This window comes from Eufriesea mexicana, unplaced genomic scaffold, assembly GCF_001483705.2.
Source record: "Eufriesea mexicana isolate 0111107269 unplaced genomic scaffold, ASM148370v2 scaffold2645, whole genome shotgun sequence".
NCBI classification, from domain to species: Eukaryota; Metazoa; Arthropoda; class Insecta; order Hymenoptera; family Apidae; genus Eufriesea; species Eufriesea mexicana.
Genome location: NW_016910703.1, coordinates 332,832 through 356,761, shown reverse-complemented (window position 1 = coordinate 356,761; position 23,930 = coordinate 332,832). Strand labels below are relative to the sequence as shown.

General features: G+C 36.5%; 1 protein-coding gene across 1 annotated transcript in view; it reads right to left on the bottom strand.

The window, feature by feature from the left end:
- Positions 1–4,968: 4,968 nt before the first annotated feature.
- Positions 4,969–23,930, bottom strand: part of LOC108550244 (neurotrimin) — a 180,814-nt gene continuing 161,852 nt past the window's right edge. The window contains exons 7-9 of the mRNA XM_017903941.1: positions 23,193–23,330; positions 20,131–20,277; positions 4,969–5,216 (exon numbers count right to left, since the gene is read on the bottom strand). Coding sequence (XP_017759430.1) covers positions 4,969–5,216; positions 20,131–20,277; positions 23,193–23,330 — 533 coding nt within the window. The remainder of the gene's footprint in view (positions 5,217–20,130; positions 20,278–23,192; positions 23,331–23,930) is intronic.

The following is a 23,930-nucleotide window of genomic DNA, read 5'->3' as shown; positions in this document are numbered from 1 at the left end:
ATGATCACAGACACTGATCGGTATTGGTCGAAGACGTTAAAGAGGATCATCGACGGGCCCTAGGGAGATGGATCGAGATGGAATAATGTCAGCATCGGCGTAGTCTTTCAATCGTAATACTAGCTTTCTGTTTTTCAATTCTGTGGGGGGTCCTCCCTCACGGTTGCTGTTGTTGGTTAGTCGCAGGTTTCCTCTATATGGTGGTGGTGCTAGAAGGAAAAGGAAAAGGAAGGGATTCGTTCGTTCTTGACCTGTTAGTGAACTCCTCAGTAAGGAAAATCTCAAAATTACTTTTACTATCGGAAAATTTGGAGATTACTTGCGAGGAAGACCTCGAACTTCCTTCAGATAGAAATTCCTCTATTGGTGAGGGTGAGAATTATGCCGTCGCAGCCCTTTGCACTCGACGATTTTTTGACTAAAGAAGAGTAGGAGTTGAAAAATTTTCTGCTACGAAGCTGACGATATTTTTTTGAGCAGTAAATAAGAAATCGTGTAATAATTAACACGTAGAATTATTTGATTTCGATACCTCGCACATCGTTACATTATCTTAAATTTGTCATATTAATTAATATCGATCTTCGAAATTTTATCTAATGACTACTTAAGAGTGTCTCTCGAGTGCAAAAGGTTAACCCTTATCGGTCGCTAGCTTTTTATACGTGATTCTCGCTAGATTATAGCTGATTTCGGTAAATATGCGAAAATGGTGACTTACGAGCGATAAGGGTTAATAACTAATATTTAGATTGGAAAACTGCGTCGACGCTGGCATATTCTATCTCACTAAGTCTCGCTACAACTCCTTGATGACCTTCGTCATTGTCTTCGACCAATGACGGTCACTGTCTGTGATCATTGGAGCTTATCAGCGGAGTTTGTCAATTGTGAGGATGTAAACGCGCTGTGTCTTCTTTCCGGGGACGCACAGTTCGTCTTTATACATTATCGTAATTGATTTCGTAATCGATATCGTACTACCTCGGTTATCGTATCGTTAACTATCGGATACAGAACTCGCGAACGCGTTTGCGGAACGATGAAATCGTTGGAAGGGGTTGAGGTCACAGTTTCTCCCTCGAACTCATTGTTTGCATTTGCGCGAATAATGAAAATGTTCGTGTACGAATGTATGGTACGAATGGTGGTTCTGAAGTAGTTGCGCGAATTATGCAATTGCGACGGTTGCTTGTCTTTGAAGTGGACGAACTTATTGAAAGCACGAGCGTAATAATGCCACATTGCGCGAAGTAATTACACCGCTCCCTCAATTACCGCGCCATTTTTTCCGTGTGAGTCTTCTTTGCACGCAGTGAATTAGAATAGAATTTCGAATTTTTTAGAATAAAATTAGTTTCTATAGATCTTTTTATAGACCTTAATTTATGTGGCCGGCCCGCGTTATCTCGTCACGTGCTTATAACCAATAGGCGAACATCTGTTGAGACTAGCGGCAGAGATGAAAGGAAAGCCAAATCATTCAGACGTGCCTATTACTGTTAGGCTTTATTTATATTTCCTTTCGCTTTAAAGAATCCACGTGGAACGGATACGCCGCGTAAATTGAGGGACGACCGTAACTTTTGTTCGGAATGCGGTAATTTTGAATTAATTTCTTTAAAAAATTTTTGTTTTGTTAAAAAATAATATTAAAAATTCGTCGAAGATGTACGATCGCATATTTTCGATTTTTGAATAAATTTAATTTACCTCGAAAAATAAATTCGTGTTAAGAAATAAATATATAAATTTTCAATAATTTAAAATATTTAATAATTAAATGTTTTACATAATTGTATTGAACATTTCCAATTATCAGTGAATGGAAATATTCGGCCATATAGGACAGGTGAAATATTTTTCCTAGTCAAGTAGAGTAAACCGTGTTAAGTCAGCCGTCTACTTCAGAATCACTTCGTTTGTATTACCATCGTGATTTAACGCGATTAAACGTTACGTTAACCATCCCATATGAGAATCAACTTCTCAAGCAGTGAAATTTGATACTTGAAGTATTTCAGCCGTAATAATTAATAACTTATATGATAAACATGTACCATGATGTGGTATGCTTTTTCTAAACTTATTGCCAAAATTTCGGTAACATCAGGGCAGTTGATTACAATTTTTCCTACGAGTTCTTAAAAATGGCAATATTTTAAAATAAGTCAAATCTTTTATCTACATATATATTTACAAAACAAAGAAACGAAAATTCACAATGAAAAATACATAGTTCTTCGGCATGTACGGTGAAATAACATTAAACATCTCATTTCATATAATACTATGGTGTAACGCGAATACTATAACGCGATGAAAACGTAATATCGTGAATTTGGGAATTAACGTTACGCTGTTGGATGTTACGAATAAATAGGCTCCGTTTTTACCGTTTTTAATTTAATAATTGAATGCATTATTGTCGTAAAGAAAAAGCATGTCCTTACGTTATGAAAATGATATTTACACGTAGATTAGTTACAAGCGTTATACTCATTGGGCGAAAAATACTCGGTATTTCACGACACCTTTTTTCTTGTTTTTTACAATAGAAACTTACAAAAGGTTAAAGGTATAAATTACACTTAACGTTTCAATCTTAAAATTATTAAATTTTACAATGAACATCGCGAACAATTTTATATGTTAATTGCGTAAAAATCGACCGAAGGTAAAACGTAATCGGAAACACCCTTTGGTGAAGGTGTTCTTCGAATTTCGTATCACATGTCGTTAAACGATATTACAAGTTGCAGTAATGCTCGCCTAAGTTTCAACGACCCATCTCCACGACTTTACTACGGTTTAACGTTCCTTGCCGAGCGATTTTTGCCCGACATGATCTCCGGGCCATTTCTTGCTTTGGCTAAAAATTGATATTTTGATTTTAGAGAATTTAATTTGTCATGAAACATGTTTTCGGTGCGTTAAATAAATATGTCTGCGTGTACCATTTGTAGTACACGTGGTCTACAGATCAAGTTTAACGTGTACCACAAATGGTACACGTGGCACGGAACGTGTTAACCCTTTGCACTCGACGATTTTTCCATTACAGGGAAATAGTAATTCGAAGACTTTCTGCTATAAAGTCGACGATATTTTCAAAACGGTAAATAAGAAATCGTGTGCAAGTTAAGACGTAGATTTCTTTTATTTCGATATTACAAACATCGTTGGGTAATTGTAAATTCGATATATTAATTAACATCCATCTTTAGAATTTGATTAAATGGCGATTCAGAGGCGCCTCTCGAGTGCAAAGGGTTAATACTTCGACTGCCATGTTGGTCATATATGACCGGCCACGGTTTCTCCTGTGACGCCACGGTGGCCATTGGTGACCGGAGTGCTGGAACTACTTGAACTACATTGAACTACATTGAATGAAAATCGACAGTTTGTGCATTTTGAATATAACAGCTAATTAGAAGAGACTTCGAAATAAAATGTGCCCCATTGAATAATTAAAAATTTTTATTAGAACAACAATCGAAAAAATAGGACAAATTTTACATTTAGCAGTACACTCCCGTGGCATCCTGGGGGAAACAGGGGATTTCGGCGTGGCAGTCAAAGGGTTAATCGGATTCGTTCATCAAAGACAATGAATAACGACGAACAAGGGTGATCTTTAGATTTCAAAGGAATTCCTTTCGCAATACGATGATTCATTGAATTAAAAGTAAAAATTCCGACATTTTTCAATTTATTTTCTCGTTAACGGTATCAAAGGATTGATAATGCGAATTGATAAATCGCAGTAAATTTAAGCGAGCATTTCCGACTAGAGGAATGTAGGAAAGTAGAACCGGTTCGCTTGCTATTGTGCTAGGCCCATTGAACCGTCTAAAACCTAAAATAAAATGGATCTCAGCAAAATTAAGAATTTTCATGAAAACCATCTCGAAAGTTTCGGTTCGAAAATTGTATTTTTGCGGAGAAACTCAACGCGAGCTGTCTGCACCTTTTCAGATACAAATATATTTCTGCTTAATTTACGTCTCTTTCGTTAATCGTCTGAACGCCCTTTTATCAGCACACGAGGTTCGACGTAAAGAAAATACGCTATCATTTCGATTTATAAAATATAACTCAGTAACTCACGGTGGAAGAAGAAACATAGCAAGCCTCGTTGTTCTAAACAAACGCGAAGTTCGTTCGGTTCAAAGCTACTGGCAAAACTACTCTTAACCCTTTAGCTGTCGCCAGTTACAAAGCGAAATTGCTGTTCCCGAACACCGTATTTGCAAGTTAACAGACCAAGGATTAGAAGCGTTGAACTCGTCATCGGATTTAATGGTCCGCACTAGCGAGGCATTTTTGAGTACTATATAGTGACTTAACTCTCCTCGATTTGTAGAAATTTTATTTTGAGAAAATTACGGTGGAAATTGAAACTTTTGGTATAATATTTTCTAATAAATGATATTAAAAAAATCTTGAAAGAAAAAGAAAGAAAGAAATTTAATCATATTAAATTGAAAAAAAATTTCGCACATATGAAATTGGTAAAAAATAATTTTTAGTAAGGGAAGAATAATATTACTTATCGTATCTACTTTTAAAAAAATTTATGGATCGCAACTAGAACGCGGATAAAATGAATTTTAATTAAATTTCGAAATATATTAAATTTGAACTTTTTCGCAGCTAAAGGGTTAATAAACGAACGGGATTTTTCGCATAAGAGGAACACGCGCTGCCCTAAGCATACGCTTTGTTCCGAGCAATCTCGATATTAGAAGACACTTTTTCTCTCGATATCTCAGCCCAGGTTCTTCCTAGATCCGTAGTGTTGGCGTAGGCAGGAAGAGATGTTAAACCGGTCCTCGGTGCACCTTGACCCTGTTCCTCTCGAATTTGCGATCTGGTAACCGGTGCTCGCGACTAGCATGACCCTGAAGACTCATCCGGACGCGAATTAATCAATTTCAGGCGTGACTGCGATCACAGAGAAGCCTACGTCGACAGGCCTCGTACCAAAATGGCGGTGACAGCGGTGATACCGATGTTTGCAAATAAATGGCGATGAAAGAGCGACGAGGCTGTGGCTGTTTGGAAATCAATCTCGTCAGCATTCTCGATACCCTTCGACATCGGTTCGTCTTTCATACCCGTCGTGTTCCTTTCGTGATTGTGATCCATTCTCCAACTGTTCTTGTCCCACCTCGTGCTTGGTCTATGCATCGAAGGCGACCTATCGATTTCTGGAAAATACGAATTTTTCATGTTAGAGGCACGTTTTTGCTCGTGATCGCGAATTTACACCCTGCTTTCGGTCATGTATCGGTCAAATTGCAGATAAATTTGCAGAAATATATAACAAAGATTATGTTCGTGATAGAGAAATAATTTCTGCCTTCAATTAGTGATCTAGAGATTTGGCTACGGTTTCTATTTTGATTTGCGAGTGGTAATTTATGATATACAATGATATTCTATTTTATGCATTACAGACGAGTATAGGTGGAGACGGTGAATGGAGGTTTCGATATTTGATTACTATCACTGTATTATAATCAGCTATTTCGAGCCAATCTAACAGTACGTATCGATTCCATTATAGTTACGCATTCACTGGCCAAATATTATCATATTATAAATTAATAATAATCGTAGACATTAACTCGACAGTACAATTATGGTTTATTTAACTAAAACGTGAATATGTTTGCTTTTGCTCGTCTAGGACCTATTTCGATGGTAGTTTTATTAATTCTTTTCTTATAGTAATTGATGCTTGTAACGTGTTATCTATAGAAATATTTAATTATTTAGAAATATTCGTTTTGTTTTGCAATTTTAAGGTTAATCCCTTCGACTAGAATATCGTGTGAGACTCGTGATAACGAGATCGAGCCAAACATGAGGGTCATGGGAGAGAGGCATGGTTCGTAGATAGGGCCCAACGTAAATTTTCGTCGATACCTTTCCGTCTCAGTTACCTGTTATTCTTCGTCGCGTTCAAACAAGATTGCTCTACCTGTAACCAACTATGGCACGTCTTATCCCAATTTAATCCTTTGCACTCCACGATTTTTTCGTTACAGAAAAATAGTAATTCGAAGAATTTCTATCATACTATATATATACTACATTGTATACTACAACCATACTTATTTCATGTTCCTTTTGTACTGGATTTATCCGCGATATTTTTATTTATGATTATCATAAAAATTTTTGAAAGGCTTTAATTACATTTTAAATTCTCTTTGAATTTTTTTCGTAAATTTTCCAGAGATACGAAGCCTGTGAATTTTCAACGCGAAACGTAGAAGTCAGAAGTACCTTTATTACTCTTGCAGTCAATATTGCAAACGTAGATACATGAACTGACATACTCCTATCAGTATCACATAAATTCGGCATTATGTACGATACACTGTTACTTGATCAATGTTGAGTTAGTGCGCCATTAGTTCAGCGCAGCTCTGCCAAAAGTCCACCTATGGGTTAGCCATGGTTTAACTTTGTACTTAGGGCTACAGATCATTGCTTGGAACCTTTAGGGTAGAAGTTGCAGTCTCGTACTTCACCAGTTATACGCTTCTCACACGACACACGTGCAACGTATGAAGCATATTAAATTGTGACTACCGTGTTTGACTCTTATATACACGCATTAACGAAATCTTGATCATCTTTCGCCTATTTCTCTTGTTCTTTTATTTTATTTTATTTCGGAGGAAATTTTGTTGCATTTTCATATTCGAAATATTGCAATGTCGCTCGTACATTTTCCCTGCAAGTTTGATGAAATGAACTTTAACCGAGTAAAAAATAAGATAAAAATTGAAAGGAAATTTATTTCCAAGGTGAAATCAGATCTCATTCGCAGAAACCTGCTTCCATTGCAAATATTTGTACGTAGAACGAAATGCATCTGAATTCCACAATCTTCGAAGTCCAATTCGCTGGGCTGGTGAATGAAATAAAACTTCTTTACCCGACATTAAAATGTAACCTAGTTGCTCGAGAGTTATACTTTAACTTGTTCATAAAATGAAAAAATTTAACACGTTATGTCGAATATTCATTTTACCATTTATTTTTAAAACAGGAAACGACAATTGGTCAATTAAGTAAAACTCAAGATTCCCTTCACAAAATTCGGAACAAAAATTTGTTTATAAATATTAGAATATATCGCGAGTTTCATTAAACCCCTCAAAGTTACAAACATGAACCCAAAAATATTTTTAACACTCAATTACGTTATTCTAATTAAAATACAGGTTGATATTTATGTCTAATAACTCAATCGTCGATGTCGTCTAATTCTCCAATTCAGAAGGATGTAAATGTTACATAATATATACTTATGTATAACATAGAACACGATACATTGTACCAAAGCGTAGAAGAATTGTTTTCCGTGGAAATATTTCTCAGAACGAATTACGTACCGGAGACTCAGCTTTTAAGAAAGCAATTATTTCCTTGTCGCAATATTTCTAGACTCGAACTGCATACCGGGGACTGAATTTCTAGTAGAGAAATTCGTGCACCTATTGTTCGGTAGTTATTGTTCCAACCCAACAGGAGCCACTGATTCGAGGAATAACACTTCATACGTGCTTCGTATCATACAGGTCGCAAAGGAAGAATGCTTCCACGTCAATGTAGCATTGTAATCCTATTACACTACCACAGGATATCGGTAAGCGCTTTTGATTGAGGCAGTCTACGTTAATCTGCTATCGTATCCATTGATTTGATAAGCTTATTTGAAATCCGCTTCATCGGTGTGGTTGTTACGTACACCAAAGTAACAGCATTAAGCAGTGTCTTTAGTATTCGCGTTATGCCAATGCACTAAACTGGATTCCCTGAACTAATCTCGGAACGAATATTCTTTGCTGCTACATCTAGGGATTTCGTATAGGTTTGTGGTTTGATCATGTATTAGAAATATCTAGGAATGTTCTTATTTTTAAGACAGTTGAATACGTTCGGTTATTTTTAGGATTGGGATAGTATAATAGTCTATTATAGCAATTTTTATAAGTTATAGTTAATATTGATATTAATAATAAAGTAATAATAAAACTAAATTCGTTTATTTAGGTTGGTCATAGGTGGATCTTCGGTTATATAACGTTATGTCACGTTTTGAGAGTTTTGATACCGTATTTCGTTTATGCGATACTTTCTCATCCCCAATTTGGGTATTATTTAATCTTAAATTTACGACTATTAGGTACGTGGTTTCCATCTTGCACTAATCATAAAGAAAAGGTTGAAAGTATGTAGCAGAGATTTCTGCTTTGCGTTGCTCGTAAACTCCGCATTCTAATTAGGACTTGGAGGACTTAGAGTTTCTTCTTACTTCTGAACAGTGACTGACGTATCATAAACTCAGGAAAGCGCTAAAAGTCGAGGGAAAACTTGGAATCATGGGCTCGTTTCCCAAATTAAGCACGCGTTCAACGTCTCTGCGTTGCAGATCAGTGTGTCTACCTGTGGCATGAATAATTTTCCAAGCTACTCACAAAAATAATCTTTATTTTTTATATAAATCACTATGTTTCTTATTATTTCTCGTTGATTATTTACAGTGTATTAAATAACAAAGTTTTTGACCATAAGTTGTTCGAACTTCTATATTTCTATCTACAATACATAATCGAGTTTAAATTCCTTAAAGATAATCACTCGAATGTTCTGATTTTTTCATAATAGGATCGAAATATTTTCATTATTTTCTCAATCTATTTCGAAATTACGACGCTAAAAATTTGTCATTCCATTTAATTCGGAAATTCATTATTAAAAGGAACATTATCAAAGGAAATAAAAAGGAAATAGAAAAATCATTATATTTTCATAGTTGGTCCTTAATGGGTTAATGTGGCTCTCTGCAGACTTATCCTTTCTCTCATTCTACTCAATATTAACCCTTTGCGCTCTACGACTTTTTCGTTACAGAAAAATAGTAATTCGAAGACTTTCTATCATAGAGTCGACGAAATTTTTGAAATGGTAAATGATAAATCATATGCAAATTAAGACGTAGAATTATTTTTCTTCGACATTCTACACATCGTTACGCAATTTTATATTTGACATATTAATTAACGTCAATCTTTAGAATTTGATTAAATGGTGACCGAGTTACCTCTCAAGTGCAAAGGGTTAATAATAAACTTCGGAAGGACAAAATTTCATTTGCACCAACGGAACAGAAATCTTTAAGTTTCAGAGTCCTACAACACATTTTACTTCTTTTTACTCCCATGACACGCCCGATTGTTGGAATTATGGATTTATAATTGCAAAATAACTACGATGCATATAATCCTATTTTCAATTCTTTTATTACTCAAGGAAGATATATTTCTCTAGAACGACTGACTCGTGAGTGAGTGACAAGAGACTAAGTACGTGGTGCAGTTCGCCTAAACCCCCAATTCTTGTCGAATACATTATTTATTATTTATACAAACATTCGTTCTTGGAGTCTAGGTCTTATATTAATAAATAGTGTACTTTATTCGCACATTGTATCCGAGATTAATCTTTGTATATAACTAATCTTATCTATTCAACATCGATCAACTCCATCCTACTGACAGTCACCAAAATAGCCGAACCGTTCAATGGAACGAGGCATTACCCATCCGCGTTCTAAAGATGTAGCACATCGCGCAACAACTTAACACCATAAACCAAGCGCAGGATGTAAGCGTCCTTAAATCACTGGTGGTCCACGATCCGTTTGGTCAATCAATAAACCAATCTACAGCTCGATGTCCATCGGGCGGGACATCGCATCGTTCGTGTAACGGATAGTCGCGGCGCGATGGTAACGCGCGTTATCGCCGATCTGTCCATTAATAAAGATGAACGCGCCGAATCTCATCAGCGCCACGAAGTCTGACCGGAGGATTTAACGCCCGTCAAATTGTGCGCTGTGGAAAGCCGCTTTACGTCAAATCGCGCGCGAGCGCGTGCCAGCAGCGAAAGCGCCGCAGTTTTTCAGATATCGAGTAATAACCAGAAAAATAATCGGGCCCTGGACTGTGTTGAGGCTAGGCCGGTGCACTGCTGGTCGCGCGTATCGCTTATTGGAACGTCGCGTGCGGCAAAAGCCAGAGTGCCCTTGTCACTTGCACGCCCGGTCGAAAACGTCCACCATCCCGGCGACGATATTAATTTCCCGGTGCGCGGATCCATGTTCCCGCGCCATTCCAAAATACACTCCTTCCAATTATTCCTTTAAAGGGAACCGGAAAGCGACAGCCGGCCGTCTGTGGTCAAAGCTCCCGAAAAAGTCGATGCTTCGCGACCGTCGAACTGGTAATAACCAACCGCGGCATCTGACGACGGAATTCCTTTCATCGCGCGCTTCCATCCTAGACCAGGCTTAATAAACGCTCGCAGTGCGGTTAAGGACGCGAATAGGAGAATGATTGTATTGGAAATGACAGAGATCTGAAGATTAATACCGAACTTGAGTTAAGGAATATCGGATGACAGCGAATGACTGACATTTGGATGTCAGAGATGAGAAGAGGATTCGGCAACTAGCTCGTGCATTTGCCTGAAAGATGACAAGATTTCGATGACTTTTAGAAATTAGAAATAGGCATATAGGCATATAGGCTAAAATAGAAATAGGCATTGACTATAAAATACATAGGATACGCCGAAATTCATGGTACCAATGGTGCTATGTAGATTCTATGGTTCATAATAAGGTACATATCAAGGTTTCGATGACGTTTTGAAAATAGAAATAGTCATATTTAGGCATATAGGCTCTTTATAGGCTCTAAGTAGGCATATAGGCTAAAATAGAAATAGGCATTGACTATAAAATACATAGGATACGCCGAAATTCATGGTACCAATGGTGCTATGTAGATTCTATGGTTCATAATAAGGTACATATCAAGGTTTCGATGACGTTTAGAAAAGAGGAATAGTCATATTTAGGTATATAGGCTCTTTATAGGCTCTAAGTAGGCATATAGGCTAAAATAGAAATAGGCATTGACTATAAAATACACAGGTGCGCCGAAATTCGTGGTACGAATGGTACTGTATAGATTCTATCGTTCATAATAAGGTTTATATCAAAGTTTCGATGACGTTTTGAAAATAGAAATAGGCATATTTAGGTATATAGTAGGCTGTATATAGGCTCTAAGTAGGCATATAGGCTAAAATAGAAATAGGCATTGACTATAAAATAAACAGGTGCGCCAAAATTCATGGTACGAATGTGCTCTAAGTAGGCATATAGGCTAAAATAGAAATAGGCATTGACTATAAAATACACAGGTGCGCCAAAATTCGTGGTACGAATAGTACTGTGTAAATTCTATCCTTCATAATAAGGTGGATGTCAAGGTTTCGATAACTTAGAAGTTAGAAATAGGCATTTAGGCTCTATATAGTCAGAAATAGAAGTAGGCATTGACCTGAAGATAACAGGATGCGTCGAAATTCGTCGTACGAATGGTGCTACGTAGATTCTATGATTCGGAATAAGATAAGAGTCAAGAATGACGAAAATGCATCGAAGACCTCGTTTTCGAGAAAAATGTATTTCCCTCGAGTGTCCAAGATACATTGACAGCCAATACACTTAATATTATGGTACTATAGTGTAGTATCATCGCTACACCTAATCCAAAGCTAACGTAAATTTAATTTAGACTTAGTTCAGTTCAAGGTTTTGAATAGATCGATATGTTCCAGAAATAGAAGGGTGACTGTAATTTATCACGATTATTTTCACGCAGATGTAGTAGTGCGTGTAGCGGAGGTTGAATGAAATTGAGAATGAAAGTAATTTGCGTTGTCGAGTGAAATCGTTGAGTGGTACGTTTCATTCGCTATGATATATTTCTTCGTGTATCTATTTTCGCATAAAGCAGTTTTATGAGCCCATGCTTCTGTCTAATGTGCAAGATAGTCGACAAATAAAAATTCCTACCGGAACGTTACCGTTGCAAATTGCGAATCGTGTTCTGCATCTTGTTGAGGGGTTCCTTCATTTTGTCGAGCGAATCTTGGACGATCTTACGATTCTTAGGAAAGTAATTTATGACGTACTTCGCGAGGTCTGAGGAAATTATTTTTCCCCGTTTCGTGGAATTGCCGAGGAAACATAGCCGTAAAATATATCATGCTACCATGTACCTACTTTCCTATCTTCCGTGACATTAAGGTATAAAAATTGGACATCGCGTTATAGACGCAGAGAAAGTTCGACGATTAAAACAAGCTTTTCTCCCACATTTCTCGAATGTCGTTTTGTTCGTTGATTCGTAATTAGCGCGTTGAACATTTCATACTGATTCAAATGTGGATGCCAAGTCTTAACGTGCATACGTGGCGTCTGCTGCAATCGCAGATTCGTCTAAGTAAATATTAAATCGTACGCGGTTCGATAATCAAACTTGCCCTTTGTTTATATAGGTTTGCGTTGTTGAATTTCATTTCGGCACTGTAATTGCATTTGTTTCCACGACAACTCTGCAGTCACGTTTGTTCGTAATTATAAACCATACTGTGTATCCGATTTGCTTGTGTGCACGTAAGAGTCATATTATATCATTCTACATCGTTGCAATCGGTGGAGCAATAAACGCAAATTTCTTTATGGGAAAATGGAAAGGACCAGAATTTAATATCGCGTAAATTACACGTGCAGAATATTATTGCATAACATTTAAACGATTATTTTTTAACTTCGCGATTTTAACATTGTTTTGTTATTTTAGCATAGGGAATTTGTGATCGTTATTCTTATTTTATTTATTTTAATAATAAATTCGTGTAAAATAATAATGGGTGTAACGTGAAACTAGCGTATATGATATATAATTACACGTGCGGAATATTATTGCATAATATTTAAACGATTACTTTTTAATCCTGTGATTTTAACATCGTTTTGTAATTTTAATATTGATTTGTTATTTTAACACGAAGGCTTTGTGATTGTTATTTTCATTTTATTTATTTTAATATCAAATTCGCGTAAAAGAATAATGGATGTAACGTGAAACTAGCGTATGTGATATATTATCGCGTAGTCTAATAACAACGTTGAGACTTCAGTGGAATTCGAACCTAAATTGTTTGATTGTAGTACTTTTATACCGTGGCTCCAATTTACAAGGTGAAATTAATGGCTCGAATAAGGAGTCAGGTATTCGAAAGGTGCAACTAGAGATCGTGACGCGACTTCTATTTACATGTCTGACTATAGTTGTGCAATTGCTACTATTTCATAGAACCCGGTAAAGCAGCTAAATCTCTTAATTAATAACACGGTTAATAGGTATGAGATAGATTTAAATAATAATTTACGAGTGATTCGTTAATAATATACACTGTTTCGAATAAATTTTCTGCCACTTAAGAATCTCCCATATATATACTCTACAGTAATAGCAATTTCTGTCTCTGTCAATGGATTCGCGATTTTAGATAAGTTCGAAAAATCCAGTAACCGTAACCAGATTCCATTCGGAGAAGTGACCAAAATGGATACCGCATGGACATGTATATCCTAAACTAAATATATTTAACCGAATCATAAATTCAAACCTATCTACCTCGAAGTTCACTTATAATTCATCGGTCTAATCTATCCTCAGCCTGCCAATATCTTATCTGACAAGTCAGGTTAAGCCGAGATCTACGCAATCTATCTAATTCTAGTTTAACAGTGCCAACATATCCGACGCACCCAGAACGCTTAACGTCACGCGTCTACCTAATCCGATAATTACGCCACCTGTCATTGCTCCTATAGCGAAATTTAAATCCGAGAAGAATCCGCCATTCAGGGCAGTAGTACCATTTACAATTTTCTCCCTGTGCGCATTGCATAGGCGATTAAGCAGCATTTAACGTCAGGCTAAAACCAATCGGATCTCGAATCCATCTTGAAAACATTCGTCTCTTAATTCCGTTTTACCTTACCCATTCTCCCGTCATCCTCCTTACCATTGTCCGGTAATTCGTTCTGCTCTCGCTTCAACGAGGTTTCCATCGATATTAATCGACTTTAATGAAGCATATACCCCGCGATCCGTTCTCTCCGCTAATTATTGCTAACGTCATTAGCCAGGAACGACACGGTACTAAGAAAAGAGTGGAGGCAAGGGAACGACTCGAGGTGCGTTTGAATGGAGCGCGAACTATTCAATTAGATGGCAGGGCCAATTACTCGAGGAATTCGCGGTGACGGTTGCACGGCTTGTCGCCCGTTTTATTTACAATTATCGATAATTAAGTACGTGCCCGAACCGAGCCATTGCTTCTCTCTCTCCTTCTCTCTCTCTCTCCTCTCTCTCTGTCTCTCTTTCAATTCATCTTTCTTGCTGGCCGATACTTTAATCGGGCGACCGATTAATTATCAGGCAGTACCGAGAGCGAGACGTGAATAGATGCCTCGCGGTTTAATCGTATGCATGCCATTCGAAAATCACGTGCCACGGTCGGATTGTTCGAAGAACTGAAAACGCTCGTATGGCCACGTTGATTTTTACGAAATTCAGCCAAGATCCGCGGCAATTCCGCTGAAAATGGAAGAAAATCGTGACACCGGATTCGGGGTCATGCGCGTGAAAAATTTGGAAATTAGGTGGATCTGGGCCAATGACTCAGGTATAGAGTCGTAGTCTCTGGCCCTTGGTTACGGATCAGCTCACGTGTGACCCGATTCTTTTTGTTATTTCTGTGTAAGAATATATATAGAGAAATAGTTAGGATCGGGGTTTTTGAAATTATAAATTCGTCTTTGAAGTATTACAGCAGTCAATAACGTTACGAAAATATTAACGAGAATTTTTAATAATTTTTAATTTCGTTGGCCTCGTTAATTACACTTTGGTTATTCCTTGATCTTTATAGATAGCTAGTAAATATTTTATTTGTGCTTAATAATTGACGATATTATTTCTCAATTTTTATCGTATTATAGAAAATGTGGTTACTCTGGAAAGGAAAGTGTCTGGGATTCGAATAGTATGAAAAGTGATATTTCTTAGGCTATTTCAACGGATAAATAAATTATAGTGCAAGTTGATTTCTGCTGAAATCAATATTTGGAGTCATTCAGGTGGTTCAAGTTGCGTGAACAAGCCGGCACTAGCACATGACGTTTATGTAGGAAATTTGACATGATATGATACGACATGACGTGACGTTATGCGACCCGTCATAATTTAAAGCTGTCTGAAATTTTCCGCTGCTGGTTTTAGGCGTGTTTTCGACTCCTTTTTCCCTCGCAAATTACGCTACTAATGTCATTAGCTAACGAGAAGCTAGACTTTGCAAGACGATGTTTCTCTTTGCCGTCTAACTTCTCAAGTTCTTTGAGAGGAACGCAAACGTTTGCAGTCGTTGAAAAACTGTTTGTTGTAATTTTCTTGTTAAGACGGGTTAATTTATGTTGCGAGAAGAATTAATTTATCGTGCAAAATGACGAAACCCGACGAGCAAAGTTAATTTAATATGGCAATTAAAAGTATTAAATAATTGGAATTGGTACATATTACTCTGCTGAATTATAAATATTCCGAAACTTTTATTTTTCGTAATTACGTAATTTGGGAATTATTTATTTATTTATATAATGTCATTTCTCATTTCGCTATATTTTATCAGCGAAAATTAATCTAAATAACAATCTTCTCGTTATCGAGTCTCGCCATAGTAACGTTAATTAAAAAATGCTTACACATTTTCATTTTCTTCTGAATTTTTTCTCTGATAATTCGTTGTAATAGTTTATTTATACGGCAATAGTTTTGTGTCAATTTCGTCTTTGCTTCGGCTTCGTTCGTCCGTTTCCGTTTAGTAAAAATTGTGCCATTAACATTTGACGAGTTTCGTCGCAGGTAAATATTTTCTTTTTCCGCTTTTGCTGATATATATCTACTTAGAAAACTTACGAATTTTTGATCGAGTTCAGTTTCGATATTACTAACTTTTTCCTGCTCGCAACGAAGCCGTGTTTACCTCGAATGACGCTCGCTCGCCTATGGGCATAATCGAAGCGGAAACTCTCTTATGGCGTCTAGCTTCGAGGATAACATTCGTACGGTGTGACATGGGCATAATCTCGTGTGCTAACCTCAACGTTTAATTTACTGCACGCGAGATATCTCGTGAGCCCTGCGTTACTGTGTTGAAATTACGATTTAACATAAAGGAAGATAACTTCATAAAAGCCACGTAAGAAAGGAAAGAACTGAAATTTGTTTTCCTGTGCCACCTGTTTTAAATTTATGAAGGAACAGATGGAATTAAATCGTCCTAGACAGAATCTATGTTAGAGATTCATCAAAACGTGTTTCTTTTGCCCACTTGAGCACATTTAATTAAATGTTTAAATGTCGTCGACGAAAATATTTTAAATCGTATTTCTATCGTAATTATTAATTACGATTGGTGAAAAGAGGTGATAATTAAATTACTGAATGAATGGAATTAAGACATTACCTGAAATAGTACGGTTGAAGAAGAAATAAATTTAAATTTGATAAAGTAAGATGCTGTTTTTTATTCATTCGTGAATGAGCAAATTGAATTGCACTAGAAGTAGAGCAAATCCTTTACACATTTTATCTTGTTACATATTCGAGTAAATTTAAGTTCCTTCACATTGAAAAATGTTTTCCATGATTCGATATTCGCGATATTTTTATATGACCTGTTTCATGAACCATATGGAAGAACTTAACTAGGCAAAATCATTAAGAAATTATACAAAATACCAATGGAATAGAGGAGGATTTTATAATTCTATAAAAATATGAATTTTTGAAATGGTTAATAATGAAAAATCGTGAGGTAGGTTTATTGACAAGGGATAATCTCACTGATTAAGATCTTCGTTTCTTTGATCCTCGGATGTTTCTAATTAGTACAGTATCTTCAAATTTGCTCAAACGGGATTACACAGGGTTTAAACGCTTTCCGGGGCTAAATAACGTTTAAACAGCCAGCCCCGTGACTGTATACGCACGTATGTTTGTTCAATTAATCCGAATCTCGACAGCTAAATTACTTTCCGAAACAGGGGAAAGAAGCATCGCGATAATTAACAAGTTACAGAAACGAAAGGCACGAAGGCCGAAGGAACTTCGCCTATTATTCGTTAACACGTTACGTATTTAGTGTAATAAATTTTTCGCGTTTCACCTGGCACGTAACGAAGAAGTTTCCTTCGCCAGGCGAAACGAAAATCGTTAATAACGCGGTAAAAGAAAAGGGTAGAAGGGGAAACGGAGAAAGGGTTAAATGGCGAGGAACACGAAACTCTTATTTTATGTTTCTTGTGATCGTTGTTAACGAAATTCATACTCGTATTCAATCGACCAACTGTGGGATTTTAGCAACATCGATCTCACGCCTTTTCGAATATTACTGGTCACGAGAATTGCTTCCCATTTCAGAATTGATATTTGTAATACCAATAATGGGTCGATCATATGGGTAATGAGAGAAATATAATTCGTTTGAGTGACATAGGGAGGTTTTAAATTAATTTATCAATGTACTTATTGTAAATTAATTTATCAATGTACGGTGCTCAAATGTCTTCATTAACGTCACTGACACTCAAAATATAATTGTTTGCATTCTTGTAATTTCACGTACTTAACAACAAGTGAGACAGAAGAAGAAGAAAATATTGGGAACTTCCGATTTTAATTTATAATTTTAATATATTACTCGTCACGAGAATTGCTTCTCATTTCAGAATTGATATTTTTAATAATAATAATGGGTCGATGGGAGGTTGTAAATTAATTTATCAATGTACAATGCTCAAATGTCCTCATTAACGTCACCGACACTCAAAATATAATTGTTTGCATTCTTGTAATTTCACGTATTTAACAACAAGTAAAACAGAAGAAGAAAATATTGGGAATTTTCAATTTTATTTTATAATTTTAATTTCCTACCAAACTATGCTGCTTGGTTAGTTTCTCAAACTAACACTATTGTGTTCTCTGTACTCTATATTGCACATTATTATGCAAAACAGGTTCACAAAATTTTGTTCGATATCCCGTACATTTGAAAGGATTTTAACTTTTCGGAAATCCTAGTCGGCGATAATTAACAATGGTGAAATTCCAAATTGACGTCGCTCGACGTTGATAAACGTTCCAGCTCTTTATCTCTGGAAATTACCTTAAGTTGCTGTTTCAGAAGTCGTAACATTTGTAAGTACGACTGTAGCCAACTAATTTCGCAACCTCGCGATACCGTTCGAAAACTATTAAGCCAGATATACCTTAGACCAACGTTCGTATCTTATCTTCGACCTATTTGTAGTACACCGTCAACTTTATTTTAAACGAATAAAATACTGTTTGCAGCTCTCTTAAAAGTAAATTAATTTCATTGATTCTACGATTTTTCTTTTTGTCGTTTAATGTTTGCCACATATCACTGAGTAACGTTTATTTATTTTAATATTTCAATGCGATTCGATGTTATTGACTGTTGCTCTCGAGTCGATGCTCCCATGAGTACCACAAGTTGCGCGAGATGAGCAAGAAAAGAGTAAACGAATTAACCCAAGCAATAGTATATTTCTTCCCTCGAATCGAACAAATAATCAATTAATCCTTCGCTTCGATTAATCATCAGAACTGATCGCTCGATTTCTCGATAAAACCAGTTTGGTTTAATCACTGCATTGTTATATTCTATCACTATGATAAAACTCGAGCTACTTTCTTCGGGATTCCCATAAAGTTACCTTATCGATATCAGCATATCGAATTTTTACGATTTTCAAGGTTCGTTGGGGTCGCGATAATTTTATATTGGCCACGCTAATTAAATTTCGCGAATTTTAATAACTCCCGGCAGTTCGATTACACAGTACTCCTGCTATTTCGCGATTAAGCTGGCTGTCTGACGTGCACGCGTTATTTAAACAATTTCCAAGTCGTTCAACCGATCAACCCTCAATTACTGGTCAATTCGAGAGGAGCATGTTCCTTTTAGAGCGTTTGAACCGACGCGAAAGTCTGAAGTTTCGATTTGAAACAATGGCCAAAGGTATGCAGGCATTTATTAAGACGAATTAATTGACTGCAATGAGAGTGGTTCGAAAAGGTCATGGTGCTCGAAGTTCATCGACAAAATTCAAGTGGGACCTAGTCTTTCTCCCTCTCTCTTCGTCTCGATCTTCCTCGCCCACCCTTGCACCCTCGATTCGATATTATCGAGTAGCTACAGAGCCGTGTAATTAACGGAAGTTACGATAACGAGAGGATTTCGCAAACTGATAAGCAGAAAAGTTGCGCAGTTATGAAATTGCTGTGCAATTACGACCACTGAATGAGCCATTACAAAAATAAATTTGTTCGAATAGCCGGCGTGCAAATTCTCCTGTAGCCCTGACATGTCTCCCGATTAAAAGCGTTAACTTAAAATATTGGCGAATATCGGTCTTTATCCGGCCACGCGTGAGGATATTTCGACTGGAAGAGGAATTTTTATTCATATTTTATTCGCTTTTAAAAGCCTGGAATATTTACGATTGCTATGAAATATATGAAACTCCTATATAATTTCGTTTCAATCTACCCGTGACGGAATTTTTAACGACTTTGGTACTCTCTGTGTTGTTGACGGTTAATATGTTATTAATTTTCCTAAGCTTGTGAAATTTTTAACGAATATTATCGAATTTTATTTTGTTTTATGTGGAACACAGGATGCTTGATAAATTTGTTTTCCCTATAATGGTCCATGACACATGATCCTCGTGATAAATGTTGAAAATTAGAGGATGAATATGAACATCGTATAATCGACATTGGAAAGTAATTTTTAAATACTAGCGTTGACTATAGCCGTCAGCTAATATAGCTTCTGATAAAGTAGACAAATATAAATTAAATTAAATTGAATTCTCTTTTTATGTTTATTCCAGTTTTATATATCGTGCTAGTTTTTGCTATCCGATTTATGAAAATAACACAGGCTACGTATAATGGATGTGATGGCTATAACAGGTATTATACGTAATATTATGGTATTATACCATAATAGTGCCTATAACAGTGGATGCCTGTTTCAAAATATTAAATTTCATGTAGTAAAATTGAATGAACTTACTGTACACTTTTATTATTCCGTCCGTTTCACCCAATGAATTCTTCGCCATACATCGGTACGATCCAAAATCCTGCGGTCTGACGGATTTTATCGTAAGCTTCATAATTATCTCATACCCCTTTGGAACTGCTTCCACCTTGTAGTTTTCTGCAAGCAAAAGTATACAATCTGCCCACGGAATCCTTTTTCACTAACTTCCTATACACAAATCGAAAATCATCAATTGCTTTTTAATCGAACTGAAATTTATCACTCGTAAATTCATACTTAATTGAAACATAAATAAATCCTAAAAATATCATAACACAGTAATTCTGTATTACATTCTGCCATCTTTCTCGCAAAGTTTAAACAGAAAAATATATACAGATATCCCCCGTATAACGCGGACGTTAAAAAGAAAATACTTTTATTCATTTTCGTCACATTTATTTCGCGATTTATTATTTAATATCGTATGAAACCATAGATCGCGTTAGGTCAAAACTGGGTACAATTTATCAATCGCGTGATACAAGTACCACGTTGTACGAGGGTCATATGTTCACGAGGTGATAAAAATCCTTAGAATCCCACAGAGCAAGGGCCCAGCTGAGAATCACTGGGCTAGTCTAATAACGCGAGTCCGAAGAAAAACGTATTCTCACGGACAATCGTTCTTCGTAATTGAAAATCCCGTTCAATCTCGGCCCAGTTGTTCGCGCGATGCCGAAGAATGCAATGAAGAAGTGCGATAAGACTCATCGTCCGCGAGTTACGCCATTAATCCAGCGGTCGTGTAATTGCTCTCGTCGCCTGTTCAAAAGCTAATTCGTATTATTACCACGGAAATACCAGCGACGAAAGTGTGACATCTACTTCGAATAACGGTGAATTCCGTTAGTTAGCAAATTGACTATTTTTCACGCTGGATCACTGAAACGTTACGAAATGACGCGAGCTGGGTCGCGCCGGGTTATTTACACGGCGGCCATTTTCTCTACGACGCGAATGACGTCCATGTTGGATGTCCACGATGTTTGTTCGACGCTGTAACGCTCGACAATGTGAGCACGCCACGCATTTGCTCTGGACTTATCAACATATGTCCCTCGTTTCGTATTCAAATAGCGCAATAATTTTTCTATGGCTCTGCGTTCCACTCTGAATATTTGAACACATCGGGTGTCGCCTCTCCTCGCAGTCTAATATTTTGCTTATATAGACAGGATGAGTGTAGTTAATGCAAATGAAATTTTGTGCTCCACGGAAATATGTGACGTGGTTGGAATGAAATGGAGAATTTAAATGCAATAATATTTTATTTTAATTCATTGCTACCATTGATTTGTAATGTGTATCAAAACATACCGTTCACAGACGATTACAATTACGGTATAGCGAATGCGAATAATTGTAATATACTCGTGTCAATGTTAATTTTGGCATGTTTCTGGAAGTTGGAAAAATAAAATAGTTGGATTTTGCTATTTTGATAAGTTTCTTCGTTTTAGTGTTATATATGATGCTGGCAAAAATTGTTCTTTGCGAGAGTATTCGATTATTACTTCTGACTTAAAAATCAATATATTCATATGTGAGGTATTTTATAGACAAATCTTTCAGTATGGACGAAACCAATATATTGGTCTTCCGACTGGCAAGGAAACAAAGAATATATAAATTACACAATTCCTAAAATTTGTATGCGAATTACTTTTTTTACCATACAATCACGTTTCCAAAGTCTCAGTTGTCTAGAATTCCCAGATTGATTATTAGAAATTTTCTTTTTCAAGTAACGTCTCCCTTTACCTTTTGCATCGTATATTTTGAAACATGAAACTCGAAATTAATAATTTTATTAAATTATTCGTTTAATTCGTGTGTCTTGATATCGTATACTTCAAAAATGGAATTCTTAATCCAGTCATTATGAGTATCTTGCAAACGTGCAAGACTCTTTTCCTTAAGCGAGGAAAACGACCATCGAACAGGAAGATCTTCCCCGGTTTCGTGTCGCTTTTTAACGCTATCCCGTTTTCTTGTCGTCTGTTCCGTTCCGTTCAATCCTTAAGTTTAACGAGTTTCTGTCACGACACGAGGCAAGCTTTTTCTCGCCCTCGGAACCCCGTCGACGTATCAATTAATCCGGAAATAAATGTTTTCGTGATGCTCGCTGTGCAATTAAAGATCCTCGCGGTGAAAGAAGGGAATTAAGAGGCGCGAGATCTGTTATTAATTTTCGTCGCTTTGACAATGAGCCCTGAGGCCAAAGGGATGCAGCGACACGCATGCGTCGTAACATTTCACGCGCGTGCTCCTTCGCTCACCCTTCGCCAATTATCACGAAGGGTCTAGGCTACGTTTAAAGCGAGGCAACGACGTTAGGCTGAAACAATTAGAGGTAACCGCATTAGCATTACTTGTACGTAAACTTTGCATCGCGTTCTCCAGCGTGGATGTCGCAGTGTTGAGTTAAAGGCCGTAGCAATTACGTTTTCAAGGGGAGGATGGATCACCTTGCATATCTTCACGAATGGTGGCATCTCTCCATTTGAAGTAATCGTTCGACTCTCTCGCTACTAGCCAAAAGTACGCGTGTTAACCTTTAAACGCTGTTTCAGCTGTGTACCATCTTGGTAATTCTGTAGCTAATTACTTTGAGAAAAATCTTATAAATAAAAGGAGTTGAACGGTAATTTAAGAATAAAGATATCATGACTTTGTTTAAAGATGAAAGATCAATCCAAGTAGCGGTGAAAATTTGTAATTTGGAAATTTAGATCTGAATTTATCGCTTCGCAAATTCTTCGTAGAGATAAAATTATTGTCTTTTGTAATAATTAACAATGTCTTTCATTTTACAAGCTTGCGAATATTCAATATTATCTTTATAGAAAATGGAATCTCTTATGTTAGAGAATTCTAGATGTCCCTCTTTAATTTTCTTTAATGTCCAACTAGGAGCAGCATCTATTCGAACTTTGCGTTTCATTGTTTGTTAAAAGTTCATAATAAATGGAAACAATTTGAATGAGAATAATTGCTATGTCTCAAGAAAGAAAAGAATGTCTACGTACCATTCGTGATCGTTTCGTTTGTTGGCCTGGTCCAATAAGTGATAGCCGTTGGATAAGCCTCGCTGTGACATTCCAGAACGAGTGTTTGACCCTCGTAAGCGCCAACTAACTGGTTTTCAATCCATACCATTGGTTGAACTGCGAGAAAAATTCCTGGTATGTCGTATATTTCTTTGCGATAGGTAGAACGAAAATTGTACTTTAATTATCTCATTCGTTTGCAGACACATGATAGGTTGAATTTCTATATTTATATAAGAATTTCTATATTTATTTTTACAGGGATTCCCAACTAGTACCAAGTATTATTCGATGCTTTTAGAGCAAAGAAAATCACAAAGAATAACTATAAATTCGTAAAAATTTGATTCTACTGAATAAATTATTAACGAATGCAAGTCCTTTGTGCTAGTCTTTTCTTCGAGCATTTAAACCCAGAAATTATTTTTCTAAAGGCTAGAAAGCATAGAACCGTTTTCCCGAACAACAGGTTTTATTTTATACTTTTATTTTAAAAGCAAACTCAATCATCTGCGATTCCTCTGTGTTACTTACACCGTACATCACTTTCGTAGCACATAGTAAACATTTCGTATATTAAAATTCACGGACCATTGTTCTGGAAGTAATACTTCGTGAAACCGAGAGCTTAGCGATGTTTGTTTTTCGAATCTTCTGATTCCTTTTTATAGAGGTTCCGCAGACACCAAGGGAAATTCGAACAACCGCAATTTTCTT